At 42.8% G+C, this 23,270-nt stretch overlaps 2 protein-coding genes across 2 annotated transcripts; one reads left to right on the forward strand and one right to left on the reverse strand.

Annotated features, from left to right (window-relative positions):
* The first annotated feature begins 9,475 nt into the window (after window positions 1-9,475).
* LOC103702793 (30S ribosomal protein) lies at window positions 9,476-18,560 on the forward strand. The gene is made up of 5 exons (XM_008785357.6): window positions 9,476-9,931; window positions 10,033-10,176; window positions 10,257-10,529; window positions 17,910-18,018; window positions 18,101-18,560. Exons 1-5 carry the CDS (start codon window positions 9,647-9,649, stop codon window positions 18,253-18,255), a joined length of 966 nt encoding a protein of 321 aa, XP_008783579.4. The 5' UTR covers window positions 9,476-9,646; the 3' UTR covers window positions 18,256-18,560.
* A 444-nt stretch (window positions 18,561-19,004) lies between these two features.
* Window positions 19,005-22,494, reverse strand: LOC103702901 (flavonoid 3'-monooxygenase CYP75B137-like). The gene is made up of 2 exons (XM_089924007.1): window positions 21,414-22,494; window positions 19,005-19,768 (listed from the first exon to the last, which is right to left on the reverse strand). Exons 1-2 carry the CDS (start codon window positions 22,377-22,379, stop codon window positions 19,151-19,153), a joined length of 1,584 nt encoding a protein of 527 aa, XP_089780133.1. The 5' UTR covers window positions 22,380-22,494; the 3' UTR covers window positions 19,005-19,150.
* Between the last annotated feature and the right edge of the window lie 776 nt (window positions 22,495-23,270).

Here is a 23,270-nt window from a genome sequence, read left to right on the forward strand (position 1 = left end):
CCAAGAATGGACACCGAGCAGAAGAGCGCCTTCGATCGCCTCGGCGAAGAAGTGCTCATGACACCAGCACAATATTATGCTAAGTCCGGCGAATCCCCGTCACGAGCTGACGGGCATTCGACCCATTCGTTGGAAACGAATCTGGTCCGCCCCGGCAACGCGAGGATCGAAACTCGCTAACTTCGCTGAAGTTCAAGTCCTGGTGACCGCCTTAGGGCTCGGTCGAGTCCTGGACTAGGCTCGAAAAAACTCTCCAAGCCCAAATCCTTGGTATAAGCACAAGCGTTGCTATACCACTGATTGAAGGACCAAGCAATGGAGCTCGGCAAGCTAAACTTAAACTCAAACCCTGTGGCGGGAAAAGCTGAGGCCCTAGAGCCCAGATCCTCGGAACCTAAAGCGGATCCGAGTAGGAAAACTAGGACTACGACAGACGAGTTTCCAAAAAAGAAATGTATATTCATTTCAAAAAGGCCCGTAGGCTAAGTACAAAATTCGGGTTTGGCCCTTACAAGTACGGGAGGCCATCCCGACTTTACAAAACGAAACAAAAATTACACTAAGGCCCGCTCCCGACCACTTCGGCTTCGGCAGTGTCGGGAGCGGCGGGCTCAGCAGTCGGGACCTCCTCGGCCTCGGCAGCAATGGGAGTAGCCTCGGGGGCGGCTTCGGTCGCCTCGGCCTCCGGAGTCTCTGCCCCGCATCCGACCTTTCGACCCCTGCTCCCGGTTGGAGCAGGTTCACATCAAAATCCGGGAGAAGCCGCCGCAACTGGTTACGGAAGTCCCGGAAGCCTTGGATTAGCCCGTTCACGCCCTCCTCTTCTAGGAGGTCGCGGAACTCCGCCGATTCGCGAAAGAGCGCCACCGCGCTCTGAGCTTGCTCCCGAGCCTCGAGCTCCCGAGCCTCGTGGTAGGTGGCCTTCTTCTCGAGGGTTTTTATTTCCCGCTCAAGCTCCGAATGTCGGAGGCGGGCATTCTCCACCTCCTGCTCGCGGGAGGCCAGCGCTTGCTCGACTTCGGCCAATCGAGCCTCAGCGGCGCGCAGCTCGGACCTCGCCAACGCATGCGCGCCCTTTTCCTCATCGAGCTCGGCGGTAAGAGCTCGAATCCTTCCCTCAGATGCTCCGACCTTTTCTTGGAGCACCTGTCGTTCGGCCTCAGAGGCCTGGTACTTCGCTTCGGAGGCCTGGTACTTTGCCTCGGCGGCCGTGTACCTCATCTGGGCCTCGTCGTACCCGCGCTGGCACCTCCGGGCCTTCTCCCGGTATTCTTGAACAAGGTGCATCAGCATCTCCGTCTCGTGCAAATGCTGTAAAAGAGACGAAAAGGAAAACATAAGACACCACAAATAAAAAATCTATACAGATTACACAGGTGGGAAATTTTACTTACCCGGACGGCGTTGCAGCGGGTATAGTCCATGAAAGCATTATAGCTCATGGACCGTATCATTGCCCGGTCGGCTGGGACCAACGCGACCCGGAATATCTCCAGCGCTACTCGAGGGTTCTCGAGGGCTGAATCATCCTCGAACACCGACCAGGTGGGTGCAAGGGGCACCCGTCCTTCCGAGCCCGATGGGCCCGGAAGGCCAGCATCGGCTGGCCTAGGTAGAGCCGACCCCGAGGCTCCCTGACGGCTCCCCGGTTCGGAGCTAGGGGGCTGGGGTCGGACGAGCGGCCGGTCTGACCGCCGCACAACTATAGCGGGGCGTGCAAGCACGGGACCCGCTGAACTCCTCCCCTGGTCAGCAACTGGAGCGTCCTGCCGACCAGGAATCTGCGCCAAGGGCGCCGGACATAGGGGCGCCATCGAGGCTCCTCTGGAGCCCGAGCCTCCGGAATCCGCGCCCTCCCTCCGACCAGCTTCGGGGCGCGCGGGCTGAGAAGGACCCGCCTCGGAGCGAGCGGGGCGAGAAGGACCCGCCTCGGAGTGAGCGGGCCGGGAAGGACCCTCCTCGGTCACTGCTGTCGCTGGGGCCTTGGAGGTCGCCGAGACCTTTTGCTTTTTTCTCGGCTCGGTCGGCTCGCCCGAGAGCTCGGCTGCCCTCTTTTGGAAGCGGGCATAGAGGACTTCACTTTTCGTCACCATCTTTGCGATATCTGCAAAGGCAAAAAGGATTAGAACATTAGAACAGTAAGGAAATAAATACACCTTGAAATTACCCTTACCATGGGGACGCGCCGAGCTCAAGCCCACGTTTACCAAAGCGTCCTCACATATGAGGCCGTTCAGTAAGATGCCGTTCCCGAGGCTGCGGACGGCGTCGAAGATCCCCTGCTCACGCTGAGAAAGTCTGGGGGGTTTGTTGATGGCCTTGAGCTGAGCCGGTCCCCACCTGGGGTCAAACCCCCAGGACTGTGCAGAACCAAGGAAGAAGAATTTCTCCTTCCAGCCATGAATGGATGAGGGGGCGCCATGAAAAAGTGGCCGACCCACCCGAAGGGCGATGTACAGCCACTCTCCGTCTCCCGGATTCGACTTAAAGATAAAAAGTCGCCGGAAGACGCTGACAGAGGTCGGAATCCCCTGCAGTAAACACAGGGACAGAAAACCGACCACCGTCCTCCAGGCGTTCGGAGTAAGCTGCGCCGGGACCAACTGGCACGTCGTTAACAGCTCATTCACAAAGCCGTGAAGAGGAAATCGGAGGCCGGCCCAGAGCGACTCCAGATGCACTCCGATCCGACCTACCGGAGGATCGGTTATTCGATCCCTCCGCCTGGCGGGCTCCAAACGGAACCCGTGAAGAGGGAAGAACCACTCTTCGGTCATCTCGACCTCCAGGACACTCATGGTGGACTCAACTTCGCTAGGGACAGAACCCATTGCAAGAGAAAAAGAAATCAAAAGAGGAGGGGAACCTGGGGAAGACGCCGGAGAAAAGGGACTTCGGTCTGAGGAAGACTGGAAGAATAAAAAGCTGGAAGCAGAAGGCAATAGAAAGAGGATAGAGGGCCAGGGGAGAGTTTAAATAGACCTCCCCAACGGCCCGGATCAGCGAGAAAAATGCTGCATCCGGTTTAGATGGCGACGCGTGTCGGTCCAAAAGACAAAGCGACGCATCTAATTAGGGCTAGCGCTTCGGACGCCGAAACGCCCCATCGGATCGTGCGGCCCCATCATGAGCCCACGACGCGAGGACGCTTCGCAAGAAGTGTCCCAATAATGAGACTCCTCGGGTAAGGAGAGACGCCGCCTATTAAAGGCATCTCGAAGCGCTCGATAATTCAAAACGCGCGACAAATTAAAATTTTCGGAATCCGTAATGCCCCAACTAAAGCTACTTCCCGCGCTCCAGCTGGTAGCCAACTGGAACTCGGAAGTCGGGGGGTAGTGTTGGGGGGAAAAACCCCAAGTCATCGCCACGGAGGCGCTCGGCTAGGGAGCGCCGACCGGAAAGGCGCTCGGCCAAAGAGCGCCGATCAGAGAAAGCGCCAAGAGGCGCCCAACCGAAATAACCAAGTAGGGATGCTCGGCTAGAAAGAGCCGACCAGCGGGCGCCGACCAAAGAAGCGCTCAAGTAGAAAGCGCTGACCAGAGACAGCGCCAAGTAGAGGCGCTCGGCTAGGAGGTGCTCGCCCAGAAGGCGCCGACCAGGAGTACTCAAGCAACCCCGCCACAGGGTGCCCCATTGGGCGACCAGCTCGGCTCGGCACCCTTGCCGAGCCGATGCCTTTACCAAATAATTCAACTCTCGCTTGACCCTCTAAGGGACCTGACAACTCCACTATAACCTGCCGCTATCTTCAAGCCATCAAGGCATAAGATCTCCGCAGGTATTCAGCACGACCTGCCATTAATGCACGAGGCTCCCTCAAGTCTCCGATGCACTCAGTCATTTAATGAACACGGCCCAAGACGATCTCCGGATCACTGAACCATCAGAGCGTATGGCTCTCCCTGACCGTCGGTTCATTCGGTAATAAATGCACTTACCATCCACGGACCCCAGGCCCACCACGGCCGGCGGTTCAACCACTTCAACAGGTCCGATCGACCGTGACAACTCCCTGATTCCGGTCTGATCCGGTCCCGTTCTCCATCACGCCATTAATGGGCCAAATCGTGCCCAATTATTACAGAACGGGACAAACCTACTGTCACCTCCCAGGTAACCGAATCCTCCTATAAAAGGAAACCTGGGGGGACGGGGACTGGACTCTGAGGACTCTCAGGACCCTTGGAACTGAACCCTCTTGGACAGCACAGATACAATGGATGACATCATCTTCTTCATCTTCTTGATCTAATCTAAATATTCTGGCTGTCTTCTCCACATACGGACTTCCCTGCTCTCTCCACATATTGGCCCCCTCTGACTTAGGCATCGGAGGGCCGGCGCCGGGGAGCCCGGCCACCGGTTCTTCCTGCAGTACTCGCACCCCACAGTGGAGGACGCCACCAGTCGGCGCACCATCGACCACCCTTCCAGCGGCGGAGCTCTGCCCCTCCAGGAGGACGCCACCAGCCGGCGCACCGTCGACCACCCTCCCAGCGGCGGAGCTCTGCCCCTCCAGGAGGACGCCACCAGCCGGCGCACCGTCGACCACCCTTCCAGCGGCGGAGCTCTGCCCCTCCAGGAGGACGCCACCAGCCGGCGCACCGTCGACCACCCTCCCAGCGGCGGAGCTCAGCCCCTCCAGGAGGACGCCACCAGTCGGCACGCCGTCGATCGCCGCCCCTGCGGCGGAAGCCCCTCCTCCCCTGGCTTCGCGGCGGCCCCCGGGTCCAATTTCCAGCAACATATATCTCACGGAGTACAAGGAGTTTCGATGAGAAAGACTGCAAGGTTGAAAATTCTTCGATTACTTGACCAACTTGGTTGAGATTGGGTTAGGTGGAATACATTGCATCTGACGGTAAATGAGCTGAAGTGTTTACCGCAACTCGTGTTTGGCTCAATAACAAACTTGATTAAGATGGTTCGAATAGGAAAAGAGCGGAAGCTCAAATTATATTTATAGTTGAATCATAAATGAACTAATCATTATCGCTTTGAGCTTGTGAGATAAATAGAAGCTCAATTTCAGTTTGATAGTAAGGAATTGCTCTAGTGGATGCATCTCTCCACTTGATAAAGCAAAGGTTTTGGGTTTGAGTTTTTAGCACACGTATAATATTTTTTGCCCTTGATAATTATGATAATATTGGGTGGGTCCCACCCCCTTGGCTATCGCAAGAAAAGGGAAAAAAAATAGCTTAATATTGAGTTGATAACAAATTGAGGATAAAGCATGTCTGATGTTGTTATATTTTTTTTTTAAAAAAAAGGTCTTGTGGCTCTTAAAACAAAACAAAAAAAAAATGTATTTTCTGAAAAAATTGTGTTTGTAACATTATTTGGGAAACATTTTTAAAAAAATATAATCATATGCAAATAAGTTGGATTGAACCGGGGCATGAGTGATGCCGACCTGACCGGTTTATGTTGGATCTAAATCCAACCTAATGAAAGATTGGATTGGATCGAGTCATATCCATGGCCAAAATTTTTGATCCAACCAGTCATTTGGGTCGGATCTATGTATGACCCAATCCAACATGAATATTTTGAATCCGGATTAGGTCTGATCAAATCCCGATCCGAAAAATTGGTTAACGCAAGGACTAGCTTTTAGATGAAGCAGAGCAGCGGCAATCTTAAGGACTTAGTTTTTAGTTCAATTTTTTACTGTTAAATATAAAAAAAATCAGCAAAGCAATCTAATATCATCACTTTCATGTTACTTTAGAAACTAACGGTGATACTACAGAAATCATTTTCGAAACAAGAATTAATCATCGCCTATTGATTCAAGTAAACAGTGTTACACATTTCCATTAACTGGAACTTTTAAGAAGAATGAATAATTCCAATTGCAATGGATCAAAATTTCTAAACATCCAGCTAATTAATAGATCTTCGGATTCAGCTAGCAACCCTAGCATTGAGTAAATTGAACATGTTGGCCTCGTTCAAGGCTTTGTCACCAACTTGCTCGGAGATGGATTTATCCTCTCCTCTGAGATTACTTTCTGAAGATCACCTCCTGCAGTGTGAAGTTGTCATAGAAGTCCAATATTTCCATGGATATGTTCTTGACCTACAAATCTCCGCATAGGTAGAATAGTTTCAACTCAGGAAGTAACCAGATTCATGCAGGAAAGATCAAGCATTTAGATGAGTGTCCTGAGATAGCAAGACTTACAACATTCATGTCGACACGAAGCTCCTCAAACCATGCAGTTGTCTTTTTATCTTTGAACACACTAGCAATGTATATGCAGGGTAGTGTAATCATATATGGAGTGTATATAAGGATAAGATCCACCTTATAGTTGTCATTTGCCAGGCCCCAGCATGCAATAGGCATCTATCAGCACAGAATTGATTCTCCTTGATTATATAGATTAGCATGATTACATGATTTAACTGCAGTATAGTAAAATAATAATTACAGAATACCTTGAACCCAAAATTTCATTTCATTCTGCAAACCATTTGCTCGAGGTTTCAAGTTCTTCTGATGGATAATTTCCAGGAGGTTTTTCTCTTCTCTGTCTAGCATGCTTGGCCCCAGGTTTGCTTAATTATTTTCCAGCCTACATGTCAACATACGTTGTGTAGCATCCAACCTAGATAATAAGAAACTAAGCCTAGTCCACTTGATTATTCCAGATCTAAGAGTTGGAAAAAAGAAAATTAAAAAGAATAGAGCCCTATTTGACTTGGAGTAAGAAATAGAACACTATTCGACTTAGAATAGGAGACGAACTTCTCTATCCTGATTTCCTATAAGAGCTAACCTAGCTCCAATAGCTATTTAAAGACCCTCAGACCCTTTTCGCCTCACCGTGGACAGATATTGCCGCTCACCACTGCTAAACCACCATCGGTTCCTTTCTCCTCCTCTTAGCATCCAATGGCTTTAACTCACAACACTTGTCAGAGATTTCAGTTGAGAGCTCGTCAGAGTATGAGGTTCTAAAAGAGATTCTCAAAATTAATTAGATATATAGTTTGGTTTCACTCACAACATAAGTAATGTGATCCTTTTTGTAGATTTAACAGCAAGTTATAAGATTATTATATTTTTTTGGTCCAATCGGATCCAAATAATCAGTTCAAAAAATTTTCGAATACAGATATGGATGTAGATATACTTGATTTTTCTGGATTCGGATTTGAATTCAGATATCTGTATAATCAACGTAAGTAAAATGAAAAAGTTTAAATTAAATTAGGAAACTAATTAAGTAATTAACTAAATCTAAACTAAAAGGAACCTAAATATCGGATGACTATCACTTAAGATAGTAATCCGAATATGAAATACCTGATTCGAATAAGATCCTTTGAATCATTCTGCATGCCTAAAGGCTCAAACCTCTCGTTCGTTCGTTTTATCCCTCATTCCTCTTCATTATCTTCAAGCAACTAGAGTTTCGAAAGTCCGTCCATTTTTTAGTTTCCACCTGGCAATTGCAACCCACGACAATTATGAGATAATTTGGAGGTGTCATAGATTTCCTCTACTTCGGTGGTGAGCAACCTTGAACGATATATTCTTTATGAAATTGTTTATTTTTATTATTGATAAATGCTTGTTAAAATTATATTTTTTAATTAATTTTTTTATTGATCATGTTTTTATTACTAGTTTTCATCTTTGAATTTTGTTCAAATTTGATAAATAATCGAAAAAGTATCCGATCTATATCCATATTTGGATTAAAAAAATATGGATATGTTTAATATTTGATTTGTATTCATATCCATTAATAGCAAACATGGATATGCTTAATATCCGATTCGTATCCATATCCGTTTAAAACAAATATGGATATTAATTTAGATATCTATTTAATATCCATATTTATTAAAAAATATGGATATATCAATACGAATTTATATCCGATCCATTTTCAGCTCTATTATCAGAGATTTTAGTTGAGTGCTTGTCAGAATCTTAGGTTCTAAAGGAGATTTTCAAAATTATTTAGACATGTGGTTTGGTTTTGCTCATAAGGTAAGTAGTGTGACCCTTTTTTAGATTTATCAGCAAATTATAAAATTATTATATTAATAAACTTAAATCATACTATTTATAATATATGAATTTGTTGAGCATAATTTTAATTACTAAATATGCTTTATTTTGAAATATTATGATGATGCATGGTTAGAAATAATGAACTCCTTCAATAGATTTCGATATCGCATGATTTTTTTATATTTTTGTTGAACTGAGATATAAACTACATAATTTTTTCTCATTGAGAAACAAGCTATTTTTGAAGATTATGGACAAGAAAAAATATTTCTATAAATATATATATATATATATATATATATATATATATATATATATATTTTAAAAACAAACATTTAGTGAAAGGCTTTTTTTTACCTTCGGCTGAATATATTTTCTATAATTTAAATTTCCAACCTCTTTTACTATTATTAAGTTTATTGCAAGAGATTTGGAAAAATCATGACATTAGTACATGTTAGTTTACTACGATATATTTCATGTTGTTTTTTTAATAGGAGAGGCTCATGGGGAAATAAAAGATGGTGATCCATTCCTAAATACTTTTTGTCTCCTAAAATATCTATGATGATGTATTTGAACTTAATTTTTGAATAAATTACAAAAATCTAATTAAGATTAGGGGCGGCTTATATTTACATTCAATAGTTTAAAAAATCTATGTTTGCCCTTTGAAGATTTATTTTTATCTATAATTTGAATTTATAACTTAACAGAACATTAGTCAAGTTGTTAACCTTAAATAATGAGACCAAAATGCCATGTAAATTTTTTTTTAGAAATAACCAAAGTAATCTTAAGTGACATAACATCCATCAAAGATTATAAAAAAATATTTGTATCCTCCTTTCTACTCTAAGGTAATTTTTATTTTTTATATGAGATAAATAATTTTATTAATATCATTAATTTAACTAGATGTTAGTGTAAGTGTGATAAAGAAAAAATATCAGAGATTTGTATAATTTACTCTAATTTTTTATACAAGAGATTGTTAGCTTGTAAACTAGCATTTTCATGATAATATTTTTTTTAAATAAAAGAATCTTAAATATCTTCTTAGTTTTTCATGAAAGTATTTTTTTCTTTTTTAATTTCCCATTATCACAATAGAAAGATCTGGATAGGCTATCCGGCCGGCAAGTAGGTGTCGCACTCAAAGTGTCCTTGGAAGCGATTTAGCGTTCCTTTCACCCCTTCATATTTCTTTTTCTAATCTTCTCTTCAAAGTTTAACACTGGCTATCGCCACCATTGGAATATAGTATCCGGATTTCGGGAAGCATGCATCCCGTTCATGGGGCAAACGGACGCACACGATCATCTCATCATTTTCTCTGAATGATCTCACACCCTCCTTGCTGTATTCCGGAGGAGCATCTGAACTGATCGATGTCCTTCTCGAAACTATCCGGTCCCGGATATGGATTCCACGTGGTATCCTGTACCCATCATCCAACCCGTAAGCAGAGACACCATCCCATCCCTCTCCCTCTGCTCTCTTCCCCTCATCCCCCGCTCCACCCCACAAAATCCCCCTCAAAAACCCTCCAAAACCCCCTCTAATCTCCTCCTCCCCGTTATTCCTCTTATCGAAGATTCTGTAGAAATGGCCTTGGTTGCTTGGCCGGCCGGGCACACCGGTCTCTGCTGTTCCTGCTCTTCCTCTCCTTCTCCTCGTATTCATCACTCTTCTCTCCTCCACGCCAAAACCCTAGCATCATCACCAACCACGATATCCGGATTCCTCTATTCAGACTTCCTCGGATGCGCAATCCGGTCGATGAAACCAAAGATTTCCTCTCAATCCAACAACCAGAGCATTGCCGTTCGGATGTCCTGGGACGGGCCCCTCTCCTCCGTCCGCTTGATAATCCAGGGCAAGAACCTCGACGTAGTCCCCCTCATTCCTCCATCCTTTTTCTTGTGGTCGATTTCTTCTGTTTTCTTGGTTATTCATTTTGCGACCTTGCCTTTGGGTACTGTGTGCACTAGTTGACGGCGCCGGTGAAGAAGCACGTCGAGGATAAGGTGGGCAAGGCGGTGCAGAAGCACAGCAACCTGGTCAGGGAGGTCGACGTGCGGCTCTCCGTCCGCGGCGGAGAGCTCGGCAGAGGCCCCCGGGTTCGGAGATGCGAGGTATGGACCTGCTCCTGATGATTATGCCCTTTCTTTTTTAATCTAATGGCATTGTGGGTTTGACTGCGTGGTAGTTTTAGGTTACTCTGTTTACCAAGAAGCATGGGGTGGTTCGGGCGGAGGAGGCTGCGGAGACGCTCTACGGGAGCATAGACTTGGTGTCGTCGATCATCCAGAGGAAGTTGAGGAAGATCAAGGAGAAAGAGTCGGATCATGGGCGACACATGAAAGGGTTTAACCGGCTCAAGGTTCGGGAACCGGAGGCTCAGGGAATTATCGGGAAGGACGAGGAAGAGGACCAGGATTTGGTAGGGTTGGCACCTGATCAAGCGGATGGTGAACCTTTGGGCAAGGTCTGTATTGCTTATCATGATTTTCTTCTATTTTGGCGGTTTGGTTTATTTCATTTATGCTTTATTTGTAGTCTTTCACTTGTTCATATTATCTCCAATTTCTTTCTAATATACATTATCTCGCATTCAAATCAGATTCATTCCATACTATATTCTTTAATGCTACATCAGAGATTGTCACTTTGTTACCTGCCAATTAAGGGTCCGGAGCTCTTCTAAGGTGTGGGTAGACTCTTTTCCGTATTTGAAGCTAGTGAATATGAAGAGAGAGGGGAACAAACAGAAGGCCCATAAACAGACCTGCTTTATCTCTCAATCTTTCTCACACGCTTAAACACATAAGAATGCATGTTACGACATATATATATATATATATATATATATATATATAGACATATGCAGGAGGTAGATTGGTAAATAACATAGACTACATCTATGATGTGCTCTCTTTTTTTTGGAAAAAAAAATTATGCGTTTAATAGATGAAGTTGGTTCAAGTTTTGTACTAAAAAATGATTACAGAAAAGGTAAAAATCATGCTTCTCATTGGATATTCCAGCCTTATGGGTACATCAGATGCAAGGAAAACCAGCTTAGGACCAATATGAAGATCATTATATGTGGGTCATTGTTCAATGATTTAGTCAACACCAGAGGTTCCATCATCAATGAACATACCAGAAAGTAAGGTGTTCTTTTATTCCCTTATTGGATGACCAACGATATAACTCATTGCTTCTTTATGGCATCTTAAAATGAAAAAGACAAGGCATGGAATGTAGGAGCTGTCTAACCTCTCAAATGGACCTACTCGCACTTTTGGCCATCGAGGTGCTATTCTCATGCAGAAACGGACACACAAGTATATGGGGAAATCTGCTATTTTATTGTCTCTAAAGATAGACACCAAAACGAGGGAAATGCCTCATCTGTACAATCAAGAGGAGGTTGCATGGTAAAATTAGCTATTTTAACAAAACCATAGAGGGAAAAGAAGCCAACATAACTGTTGCTGGAAATTGGACCCGGGGGCTGCCGCAAAGCCGAGAGGGAAGGAGCTCCGCTGCCGGGACGGTGGATGGCGGTGCGTCGACTGGTGGCGTCCTCCTGGAGTATCCTGCAAGAAAGCCGGTGGCCGGGCTTTCCGGCGCCGGCCCTCCGAAGCTTAAGTCAGAGGGGGCTAATATGTGGAGGGGGTGTCCCGGAGGAGAATCCCCTTTACCTCTGGGTATGTTTCTTTTGTGTTTGTATCTCTCCCCCCTTCCTTTTCCCCAGGTTCCCTTTTTATAGAGGGATGTTATGTTACCTGGGAGGTGACAGGGGAATTTGTCTTCTTTTGTAATAATTGGGCACGATCATGCTCATTAATGGTGTTGTGGAGAATAAGGCCGGATCAGGCCGGAGTCAGGGAGCTGTCACGGTTGATCGGACCCGTTGGGGGTGGTTGAACCGCCGGCCGTGGTGGGCCTGGGGTTCGTAGACGGTAAGTGCATTAATTGCTGAGCGAACCGGTGGTCATGGTGAGCCATACGTCTTGACGGTTCAGTGATCCGGAGATCGTCTTGAGACGTGTTCATTTAATGACTGAGTGCATCGGAGGCCTGAGGGGGTCTTATGCATTAATGATAGGTCGTGCCGAGTTCCTGTGGAGATCTCGTGCCTTGATGACTTAGGGACGGTGGCAGATTGTAGTGGAGTCATGTACTTAGTTGTCAGATCTTTTGGAGGATTAGGCGGGATTGGATATTCGGCTAAGGCATGGGCCTGGCAAAGGTGCCGAGCCGAGCAGGTCGCCTAGCGGAGTGTCCTGTGGCGGGGTTGCTTCTGGTCGGCGCTTTCTAGTCGAGCGCCTCTCTGGTCGGCGCTTTCTAGTCGAGCGCCTCTAAAATGACTCGATTTGGGTTTTCCCCCCAACAATAACAATGACATGTTTTCTCAAATAAGGCTTTGAAAGGAAATTCAAATTAAATGAAATTTCCTTCTTCACAAGTCTTGAAGAGAAAAAAAACACATCTTTTGATCGTGTTCAAACATGATGAAGCTTTTTCAAGCAATCTAACAGTTCATGGGTTTGTCTTCTTAGAACACCTTTAATCCAAGGCAAGGATTAAGGTATTGTGTGCTGAGGCCTTGTGGGGTGGCCGCTACCATGCTATATACCTTGTTAGTTCTTGATAAACACTTGCACCATGACCATGACATGCCAGGCACTAGCAAGTAGCTGGTATTGTGCTAGCTGAGTGGTGCTTTAATCCATGGTTCAACGAAGCATCGCTGGGAAAAATTTATAGTCCAGTTGGCATGTGAAACTTGGTTAATAGTAGAGATAATTATACCTCCAGAAAAAGGATAGGATTTTCCTAGAAATCCCCTAGAATGGGGCAAATAATTTATGTTTTCCTTTATGTGTTTAAGGAAGAAAATAAGAAAGTAAAGGGGCGGAGAAAAAAGAAGTTAGCTTGGATCCTGTGCAGTAATTGCATTGTTCCATAAATGGTGCAGACACACATTGCATGAGGAGGTTGGCATTGCTTTGGCAAAGTGGAGCTGTGCAAGCATGCTCACAGTTTGTGTTTCAGACAATGCTTTGTAAGCCTGACGAGACACCAAAGATATATGTCATGATAATAATGTTATCTCAATTGAGTCTGACAAAAATGATGATGAAATTGTGAACCCCTTATAGGAGAAAAGAACAAAAACTAATGTAGTATGCATGGTTGGAGTATTCTAAATAATAATAATTAAATATCAGTAATTTGATGTAGTAGAAATGTGAATACTGCGATGATCTAGATAATGGCATTTAGCTTGAATTGGGAAGCATGACAAAGGGACTTCGAGTTTACTTTATATGCTTACTATGCCGGGAAGCTTATGAAGTGACTTTTTGGAAGAGCGTGTTGGAGAGGATAAAGGAGTATTCTCCATTAAAATAACTACTTGGCATTGCCATGGCTTTATTTTGTACATCAAATTGGAGGATTATTAGGTTGGAGTGATATCCATGGTACTAGGAGAAACCTTAGGGATGATAGATTTGGAGGCTATTTCTTCTGATCTTGCTTGTGTGGTGCTAAGATATCAGTTGAGGGAGAATAAGTGATTGTGGAAGTGCAAAGCGCAATTTATTCTCAAGTTAGTTTCTCCAATAATTTTGTTGCGACTGGTGGTGCCATTTGTTGGTTGTGAATTTAAATTTAACCAAGGTCTGGGAACTTGGTTTTTGCAGAGCTAAATATTTTGGTTTTAGTACTTTCAGTGCTTTTCACAATAAATGGTTTGATTTTGAGTTTTTGCTAAAATATTTTAAGAAATAGGAATAAAGAAAGATAAAACGAGTTGAGAGATTATATTGAGTGACAATTTAAAGCATATAGTTTTGTTTGAAACCCCTATGTATTATATTACTATGTATAGTTTAAGTAGTTTGAAATCCTTCATATCATGAGAAATATTAAAAATATAAAATATGGGGGACTCGAAAATTATTGGAAATAATAGAAGCTAGAGAAATGGATTTAGCACCATTCTGAACAACAAATGTTATTAATAGAGAGCATTATACACCAAGATTGATGGAGATCCAATAATGGAGAGCAGCATGACTTAGGGATTTTTCCTAGAATTTAATTTTAGTTGTTGATTATCTGTATTTTTTAATTTTTGTGTGTTTTTAGTTTGCAATAGGTCATATAAATCAAGGGCTATGATTAAAAGATTTAAAGTTTTACTTTAATAGCTTGATGAGCAAATACTGTAGCAATACTGGTCGTGTATTGCTGTTTGCTATAGTAACCACGAATGGTAATGTATTATGAGGGGCACTTAGAGAGTTGAAAAACCCTTAGCTTTTTCTTTTACTTTAAATGTGAGAGTTGAGTTATGTAGATAGTTTTATGCAGAATATGAATGAAAAGGAATGAAACTTATTTTGTTTTACTCTTGTGGTGAGATTCCACAATGAAGGTGTGAGGCCTTCAAACCCTAGGTGTGATTCCTTGGTCCTGAAGTGAGTCCTGTATTATTTTCTTTCCTCTTTCCCTTATTCTTGTTTAGAAATTCCATGTTTTGATTTCATATTTCCTACTCTTTTACATCTGATTCTGTTTTCTTTATTTCCCTTCAAATTTAAGCCAGTGTTTCGTTGCAGAATAAATGTGGAGAGAATAAGCTGTATTTAATGCATATTGAACTTTGTGATAGTTTGGAGTTTATTGTGAAGGCCAAATTGCTCTATCGCTTTGTTGAGTGTTACATAATGGATTAGGGAAAAATGGTAATTGATGGAAATAGGGAGAAGCGCATTCTGCAGTGTAACTCTATTCCATCATTTTGGTGGAATAGGCTTATACTGTACCAGGGGATATCCCCCACCATAAGGCCCAACTCGTTGGTGTTAGGCCAGAATTTTGGGGTATATCCCCCTACTTATTCCACAACCAAACACCATCTAAGTCTAGGCATCATCTTTTATTTGTCTTTGTTCTTTTAATGATAATCTATTTACTTTTAGTTCTTCCTTGTTTCTTTCACATCTATTTATGCTTTCCTTACTTTTCATTCTTATTAGTTTTTTGTTTCGATAGGTCTGTTGTATTATTAAAAGAAAATCAGATTTTTTTTGGGAAATTCCAGCACACACTTGATTTTGGTTATTCAATCGTATAAACCCTTAATAACTCAATTTAAGCCCTAGAATCCTAAAGCCTGGGTTAGATGCTAGTTGACCATTACCAATTTTCTTCAAAAAGATGACCTTGCTTGTTCAGTTTTATTGAAAGCTCAGGTCTGAACATGAAATTCCAGCACCTCTGTGTTTCAGCCCGATCATAAACCCTTATACATTCCCTTCTTCCATACTGTCCTACATCAAAGATATATGCCTTCATGTCTAGATATTTTTTCCCAAATTCTTAGAAAAATTTATTTCCTGGTTCATGAATTTTGCTTGTTTTAAATACCCCATCAAATGTAATTAAGGTCTATAAGGTCTTGTTTTGTTTCTACATATCCAAATTATTAGTATATAAAAAATGTTATAAAAATTTATGTTTCCTTTTGAATTTTTTGGAACCTATTACTTGTGTTTAGATCAACCGAAATCTCATCCACTTTGAACATAATGTTAAGAAAATGCTTCATATAGAGGATTTTATCACCCAAGTCCAACTCAAAGAAATCGAGAGATAAACTTAAATAAGGCCATTAGCTTTAATTTGTTGAACTTGTTAAGATTCAGCTAAAATTGACTAAAACTGGCCAAAACTAGTCGAAACTTGAAAAGAGGGCATGTTTCCACCCAATATTGACAAAAAGCAATTTGGTCCTGCAGAAGATTTTCAAATTTGGCTAAAATGAATTATCTCTGGATTTGCTAACCTACCTGTGTTGGAATGTCCATGTTGTAGTACGTAGTGTTGTAACGGAAAGAGATTGACCCCTGACAATGTAGATAAAAAGTATTACTATAGGAAGTGTAATTATATTTGTGCAGATGAAGAGGCAACCTACTTCCATCATCTTATTTACTAGAATTTTTTGAAAATGCTTGCTTACTCTGCTTGATGTATTGACACATGGCAATATCTATCAATGACCCGGACTTGTGAGTGGCTTCTTTTGTGGTCGATCTTAGTTACAATCTTTAACTAAAGAAAACTATTGAAAATTAAGAGGAAATGGGAAGCATATCAAATTATTTAGGTATGAAAGCTTTGGTCATTTTTCTTTGGTTCAGTCTCTGGAGCTTCAGTATCTTCAAGTAAGATCATATAAACCATGGCAGAGCCATGGGATGAATAGAAAGAGCCTCTGCAATGCAAATGGTATCAAAACATGAACAGGACAAAGCTATGTGAAGAGAGACTTCACTGCAAAGATGGATGAAAAATAGGTGGAGAAACCCACCTGGAAACAAATGCTGCGGTATTTGGTGGCACTTCGTGAGAGGCTCGAGCTTAATGTGCTCTGAACTTAAGGTTATCCTTTGTTATTTATAGAGGAGCAAAGGAAGTGAGAACTTCGTCTCTGCTCTGGAGTTCCTTCAGTAATGGGAAGATCAAACCAATTGATGGATTCTGTCAAAATACGGGGTAGATCTTAACCCTTCATATGAGATCATGCTAAGGAAAGATTTTCTCTTGGCTCGCAAGATCTTACAGGGCTCTAAGTTGACTATTTAGCACCATCCATGGCCCATTGAGTGAAGAGTAATTGTATCATAATGGGTCCTTAATTGGTGACACGTCTGAGCTCTTTGTGTGAAGCTTGCATGGATCCTTAGCCACGTAGTTACAGACCATATTTTAAGATCAGATAATTGGCTTATTCAAGAGAGTAAGATAGTGGTGAAATGGTCATAAATCTCCATTCAATATGGGTCAGGCCTTCTATGGCCTCTGAATAATAGCAGTTTTATAAATAACTACTGAATGGTGAAAGGGAGGCATGGCCATTTAAAATGACTATAAAACTCTTATACTCTGGCTTTATTTGAGTAAGGTCATCTTGGTCATTTAACTATTCACTGGTTGTTACTGGATGATTCAGAGAAGTGATTCCAGTTATTAAGGTGAATCCCATACTACCTCAGAAGGCAAGGTGATCTCACTGTGTTAATTAAGATGGCTTTCTGTCAATCAGCGAGGCTGTTGTTTCTGTGTTCTTTGTTTGGAATCCTGTACCATTCTCGGATTGGTTCTAATTGATTACCACGAATTTTTTGGAGCCAATCATAAGCATGATGTACATGTATAGTTCGAGAAAAAGAGTGTGTAGCATAAAAATGTAACACAGTCTGAATGTGAGTGTCAATTATAAGAGTAAATTGGGATATCATTTGTTTATATTTGTGGGTGTATTGAGGATACGAACTGTTGGATGCAAACATAAGGATGTGAAATTTTGTACAGTAACTAGCAATAAACATTACTGTGAACCAGAGCAAACCATGTACTGTGGTTTCTGACAATACTAGTTGGCAACACAGGTGAATTTCTGTTTTGATTCCTCATTTTGTTCAGCAAATCATAAAAGCTGAAATGTCTTTGTCCTGGATGAGTCCGCAAACCATATTTGGATTAAATCCATTAAAGGAAGAGTTACAGGGAAATGTCTATGATTGTGATTTTATTGGTCAGGTATCTAGGTTGTAATTCCTTATTTTTAAGGCTTGGTTCGAGCCATGTAGAGCTGAGTGGTCTCAATCGACCATAATCAAACTTTTTAATTTTTGCACATTTGTTGTTGGCTGAAAAATTTGTACATCAGGCTCTGTTTTATGATGGATTTGATGCCATTGATGTATGTGGTTCAACCATTGGCTTCTCTAACTGTGATCATCTCACCGACTGAATGCTTGGGACTGTATATTTTCAGGTTGTGCGTACGAAATATTTCGACATGCCACCACTGACAGTTGAAGAGGCCAAGGAGCAGTTAGAGAATGTTGATCATGATTTCTATGGTTTCAGAAATGAAGAAACTGGTAAAGATTGTGTACAACTTTCGCTTGATCCAGGTTCTAAATTTGCTTGTGTGCCTGATTCAGGGAAGTTTGTTTTCTCTAGGTGAGATAAATATTTTGTACAAGAGAGAAGAGGGGGGATATGGATTGATAATTCCTAAGGATGATGACGATGACGATGATGAAGTGCAGAAGCCTGATACGGAGGCAGTGGGGGCTGCAGAAGATCCCTCTGTTGCAAAGCAGTTAAGTGGATAATGCTGCAGAATATCCTGCAAAATAGTGTTGTATCCCGCCGTACGCCTCAACTATTTCACCATGGAATTACTACAGCCGCTAATTGTCGGATTCTGCTCTTGAAGAATAATTTTGGAGCTGTTAATGTTGTATGAACGTGCAGTACTTGTTCTGCTGGTCTTGTCATACTGCAGACAGGCAACTGGAACCATAACCCTGATTTCAATTGTATCATGCATAGTTGATCAACTGACGCAGACAAGATTGTATATTTGTTTCGATTCTGACTTCCACAAACAGATATTTAAAAATGAGCAGTGCTTAAATGGTTGGTTTTCGAATTCATTTGGAGATGGAGGGGGGTCGAACTCTGTTAAGGAGCTGTTGGACTTCTGAGAAGATTACAATTTACAGGTGTATTCTTGGAGCTTTTTGTGATGCAAATTGCTTAAGTCGGAGGCCTATGGACTGTACATTCAACTTCGGTAGGGCATTGCCTCTGCTTTGTAAAGAAAAGTAGAGGATCTATTTATAGGTCAACTGGAACATTGTGACAATGGTGAGAAAATTCTCTTTCCTATGCTTGTGGTTGGTTCATGCAGTCATGCAGTCCTACCAAACCTTCTATTCCATTTCTGCTCCCTTCCATGTCTACGTCACTTCTACTCTGACATCTATTTAACTCAAGAAACCAGCCAAGCTGAAGGAAGATCACCAAGAAGGTGCCAAATCTTCTTTTCCACCCCACCAATCTCCAATCCACTCCATCAATATTAAGCATCCATTCCATTATTTTGAGCAGTCCACTGTACGGTCAAGTGTATTATATTTGAGACTATATAGGTAAAATGGTTTTTTTAGATAATATGCATGTATTTAACGTGATATACATATATGGTTAGAGAACGCCCTTGTATTAGCCATAGATATCCGGATTAGAAAACCTGGGAATAGGAATAGCCAACACCGGCCTCTCTTTGGTGAGAGTAATTCCTGGCCTCTCGCACAGATCCAACTCCACGCCCTCCGGTACCCTCCACTCGAAGGCGTGCAGCAGCGTCGCCACCACCAGCGGCAGCATCCTCTCCACCAGCGGCAGCCCCGCGCACCGCCTCAAGCCCGCCCCGAAGGGAAAGTAACGGAACTCGGCACCGCTGCCTTCGTTTAAGAACCTCTCTGGCCGGAACTCGGCGGGGGAGTCCCAGAGCCCCGGCTCGGTGTGGATGGCCCAGACGTTGGTCACCACGCGGGCCCCCGCGGGGATGAGGTACCCGCCGCTAAGGACGCAGGGCTCGGACGGGACGCGGGGGACCAGAAGCGGGACCACCGGGTGGAGCCGCAGGACTTCTTTGATCACCGCTCGTAGATACTTGAGCCTGGGGATGTGGGACTCCTCGACGGCCGTGTCGGGGCCGCCGACCACGGCGGCGAGTTCCTGCCGGGCTCTCTGGTCGATGTCGGGGCGGTGCATCAGCTCGGCCATGATCCACTCCACTGTGGTGGAGATGGTGTTTGTGCCTCCGACCATGAGGTCCTGCTCACCATGATCGTATATTTGTTAGTTGATTGCTCGGGTGTCTTTTGGTGCTGTGGGGCACAAGTCCTCTGTTTGACTTGGACTTTATGTTTGGTCCTTGAACAAACATAATAATAATAATAATAATAATAATAGAGAGAAAGAGCAAATGCACATGAGACTTTACTCTGATGAATCTCTATTCATACATGGTCGGATTTATATAGAACAATAAAATTCCATATCGATAATTTGAGCTATTAAATATGATTTATTATTTTTAAATTACTTATATATAAAAAATTATATAATTAGAAGACTTCTAGCTGATACATCATGTAGACAAAAAATTAAATAATTTAATTTATATATTTTTTTATCGATATACCAGCTAAGAGTCTTCAAATCACATAATTTTTGAAGTGTAACTAGTTTAAGTGTAATAGATTACATTCAATAGCCTTGATTATTAATATCGGATCTGAATGAAGATCTACTCAAGTATAGCTAAGTTCAACTCTCTCTCTCTCTCACTCTCTAGATATATATTAGTTAGACTTGTTATGTATATGGTAACTATATGGACAAACGAGATATTATAGACACCAGCTCAAAACCGTCCTATGAAATAATTGAACACGAGCGAGTAACAACTTTCTAAGGAGGATAGGTAAAAGAGCTACATCTAGTGGCTTCATATATGAGAGGGGGTTGTGGATTCATATCTTGGTTGGTTGTGTTATTTGTGACTTGATAACTTTAATACACGACGCTTTCATTATCCCTTTCAGAAACATGAAAGTCTAAATAGGATCGGCAGATAGATATGCACATGTGAACGAATGGAAGCACATCTAGGGTAAGCTAGACTAACTGAAATGTGGGCCCTCATGCGTCTGTGGATATTGCCACTCGACCTCCTTTCCAAATCATCAGAGTATCACGATGAGATGCGCCTGCAGTGGGTCTCCATGCAGTTCACTACATTTTTCTTGGCTTCAGATGATATCCATTAATTGATGATTGACAATTCCTTGGACAGAGGAAGGCTGAATAAAGTGGTCACAGGAAAGGGACTGTGCTGAATATCTAAGAAACGGGGAAGACATACAATGGATAATATATTCGACATTTTTTCAAACAAGTCCAACTTCCGTATGGTTGGCGCGATAAAATAGGATTGGGCTCATTGATACATAGCCGACAGAGCAGTAATTCATGTCCTGCTGGATATCTACCTCAATACGACGTCTGTGTAAGCTTTCCGGTTCTCATCCGCAGTATTGCATAAAATAACCAAGGTATCAAACTATGGCACTACTCGCAGTATATTCACCTTCGCATACATCTTGAGAGCCTACTCGATCTATATATCACTTTTTTGGCACGAATCAGCTTTTGTCCTTTGATGGATTAAAAGGAGAAAGCAGAGAAATTAGCTTCGATCCTGTTGCCAAAAAAGCGATCTTATGTAAGGCAAATTTTGGTGAAAAATAAAGTAAGATTCAAGAAGCCTATTTTAATTTAGAGTGTGGTCCGAACAATTAATAGAATGTCGCTGGAGAATCCCTACGGAATGCGTACGTTGGAAACACATGCAGCCTAAACCTAACCATTTTAAGTGCTAAGTATCAAAAACTTGCGGACGGATAACGAAGCGTACCATGATCAGTCCCTTGAGGTTGGCATCCGTCAACGGCACTTCAGCAGCATCTCCGTCGTTCCTAATCCTCAAAAGGATCGATAAGAGATCCTTGCGTTCTTCTCCCTTCTCACCACCCTCTTCCTCTTCTGCACCATCCAATCTCGCTCTTTCCTCGATCAAGGCTTCGTAAACCCGGTCCAACCATGACACCCGCTCCTTGATCTCACGTTCGACGCCTTGCAGATCAAACCGTGCCAGAAACGGAAAGAAGTCCGAAATATTGCGCCTCCCCATTAGCTCCACAGTCTCAACCACTGCTCGGTGGAACTCGGTGCCGATGGTTTCCCACCAAAGCTCCCCACCCCAAAGCATGCTCGCTAGCAAATTTAGAGTGGTGGCGAATGCTGCCTCTCCCACATCAATGGCCGCGCCATTCTTCGAGTACAGGTCGCGCGCCATTCGACGAACCACCCGTCGCCTTAGGCCATAACACGCATCGAGGCTCCTGCTATTGAGAAGCTCGTTGACGAATACTCGTCGAAGCATGCGCCAAGTTGGACCGTAGGGGCATCTCACCAAGTTCGAGCCATTGTATGATACGACTCCTGCTGCAATGGGCTGGTCGTGATTGGAGAAGATGATGTCGTTCTCCTTATAGACTTCCTTTGCTATCGATGGTGAGCTCACAACAATAAACAGCTTGTTGCCTAAGCGAAGGTTAAAGATGGGTCCATAAGTCCGAGCATACTCGGAGAAGCACCGATGCAGGTTGGGACCCAGGAATGGAAGGTTCCCAACCAGCGGCAGACCTCGAGGGCCCGGCGGCAGAGGGAAAGTCCCCTTCCAAGTTTTGTGTCTCAGTAGTGTATATAACCACAGGGTTAGAAGCAGTGGTATGGAGAGCGTGAGAGCTACTCTGGCGAGATCCTCTCTCCAGCCTCCCAGGATTGCACCAACAATTTTGCTAAGAGGAACTCGAGCCATAGCTGCGAGGTATTAATTTCGGGCGAGGTATGATCAGGGGGTGAAATGTTTGAGGGGAGAGGAGGCGTCTATTTGTAGACGGGCTTGAGTCACTTTTGCAGATTCTGTGCATCTATGGACCAGATTGGAGAGTCCCAAAGAGAATAATCTGTCTCGGCGTGCATGTCTCTTTCTTTCTCAAGTCCTTTTGAGGTGGGACTCTTGTTTCTTTTCTTTTTTTTTTTGTGGCTTCTCTCTTTTCACTTTGATTTTTTATTTTCGTTTTCCGATAGCTCTTTTGTCGAGGTCCGCATGCGATGCAATGGACGAGTGTGAACAGGAGCAAGCATGGAAGGTTGTCACACGAGATAAGAGGCATTATTGACTGGGATCTCTTGCACTCATTGTCTCTTCTTTAAGCAAGAGTTAAACTAGCTTATATATATTAACTAGTGCGCTCTTCAGTTTTTCTCCTTTAAATGTCAGTCCCAAAACTTCGTATATCTATATATATCTATTATTATCAAGAGAAAAAGAGATGAAAAGAAACCAGGTAATATTTGTCTGGATCTGATTCAAATCTATCCAAATATAAATAGAAATTTGAGTGCTCTCCTAATATTCATATCTGTATCCATATCCATCAAAAAAAAGAGGAGATATGGATATGGATATGGATAGACAACTACTTGATCCGTATCTGAATATCTGATTTATTTATAGCTCTATTTAATTTTATATAACATTCATGACCTTTAAGAAAAATATATAATCATATTGATATGTTATTAACTTGATATACTATTCACTTAGTAATATTTTTGATTATATGATTATAAAATTTAATTATTTTACTTATATTTATATTTACATCAATATTTCGAGTATCTGATTTGTATCTATATCTATTCA

The sequence above is a fragment of the Phoenix dactylifera genome, chromosome 6 (assembly GCF_051530095.1).
Source record: "Phoenix dactylifera cultivar Ajwa chromosome 6, Ajwa_hap1_PhDact_Kaust_v1.1, whole genome shotgun sequence".
Taxonomy (NCBI): domain Eukaryota; kingdom Viridiplantae; phylum Streptophyta; class Magnoliopsida; order Arecales; family Arecaceae; genus Phoenix; species Phoenix dactylifera.

Excerpts from the sequence above, each read along its gene's own strand:
- LOC103702793 (XM_008785357.6), top strand. The coding sequence starts at position 9,647 with ATGGCCTTGGTTGCTTGGCCGGCCGGGCACACCGGTCTCTGCTGTTCC. Across the intron at positions 10,177-10,256 it reads CCCGGGTTCGGAGATGCGAG|GTTACTCTGTTTACCAAGAA; the intron begins GTATGGACCTGC and ends TGGTAGTTTTAG. Across the intron at positions 10,530-17,909 it reads ATGGTGAACCTTTGGGCAAG|GTTGTGCGTACGAAATATTT; the intron begins GTCTGTATTGCT and ends GTATATTTTCAG.
- LOC103702901 (XM_089924007.1), bottom strand. The coding sequence starts at position 22,379 with ATGGCTCGAGTTCCTCTTAGCAAAATTGTTGGTGCAATCCTGGGAGGC. Across the intron at positions 19,769-21,413 it reads ACCTCAAGGGACTGATCATG|GACCTCATGGTCGGAGGCAC; the intron begins GTACGCTTCGTT and ends CATGGTGAGCAG.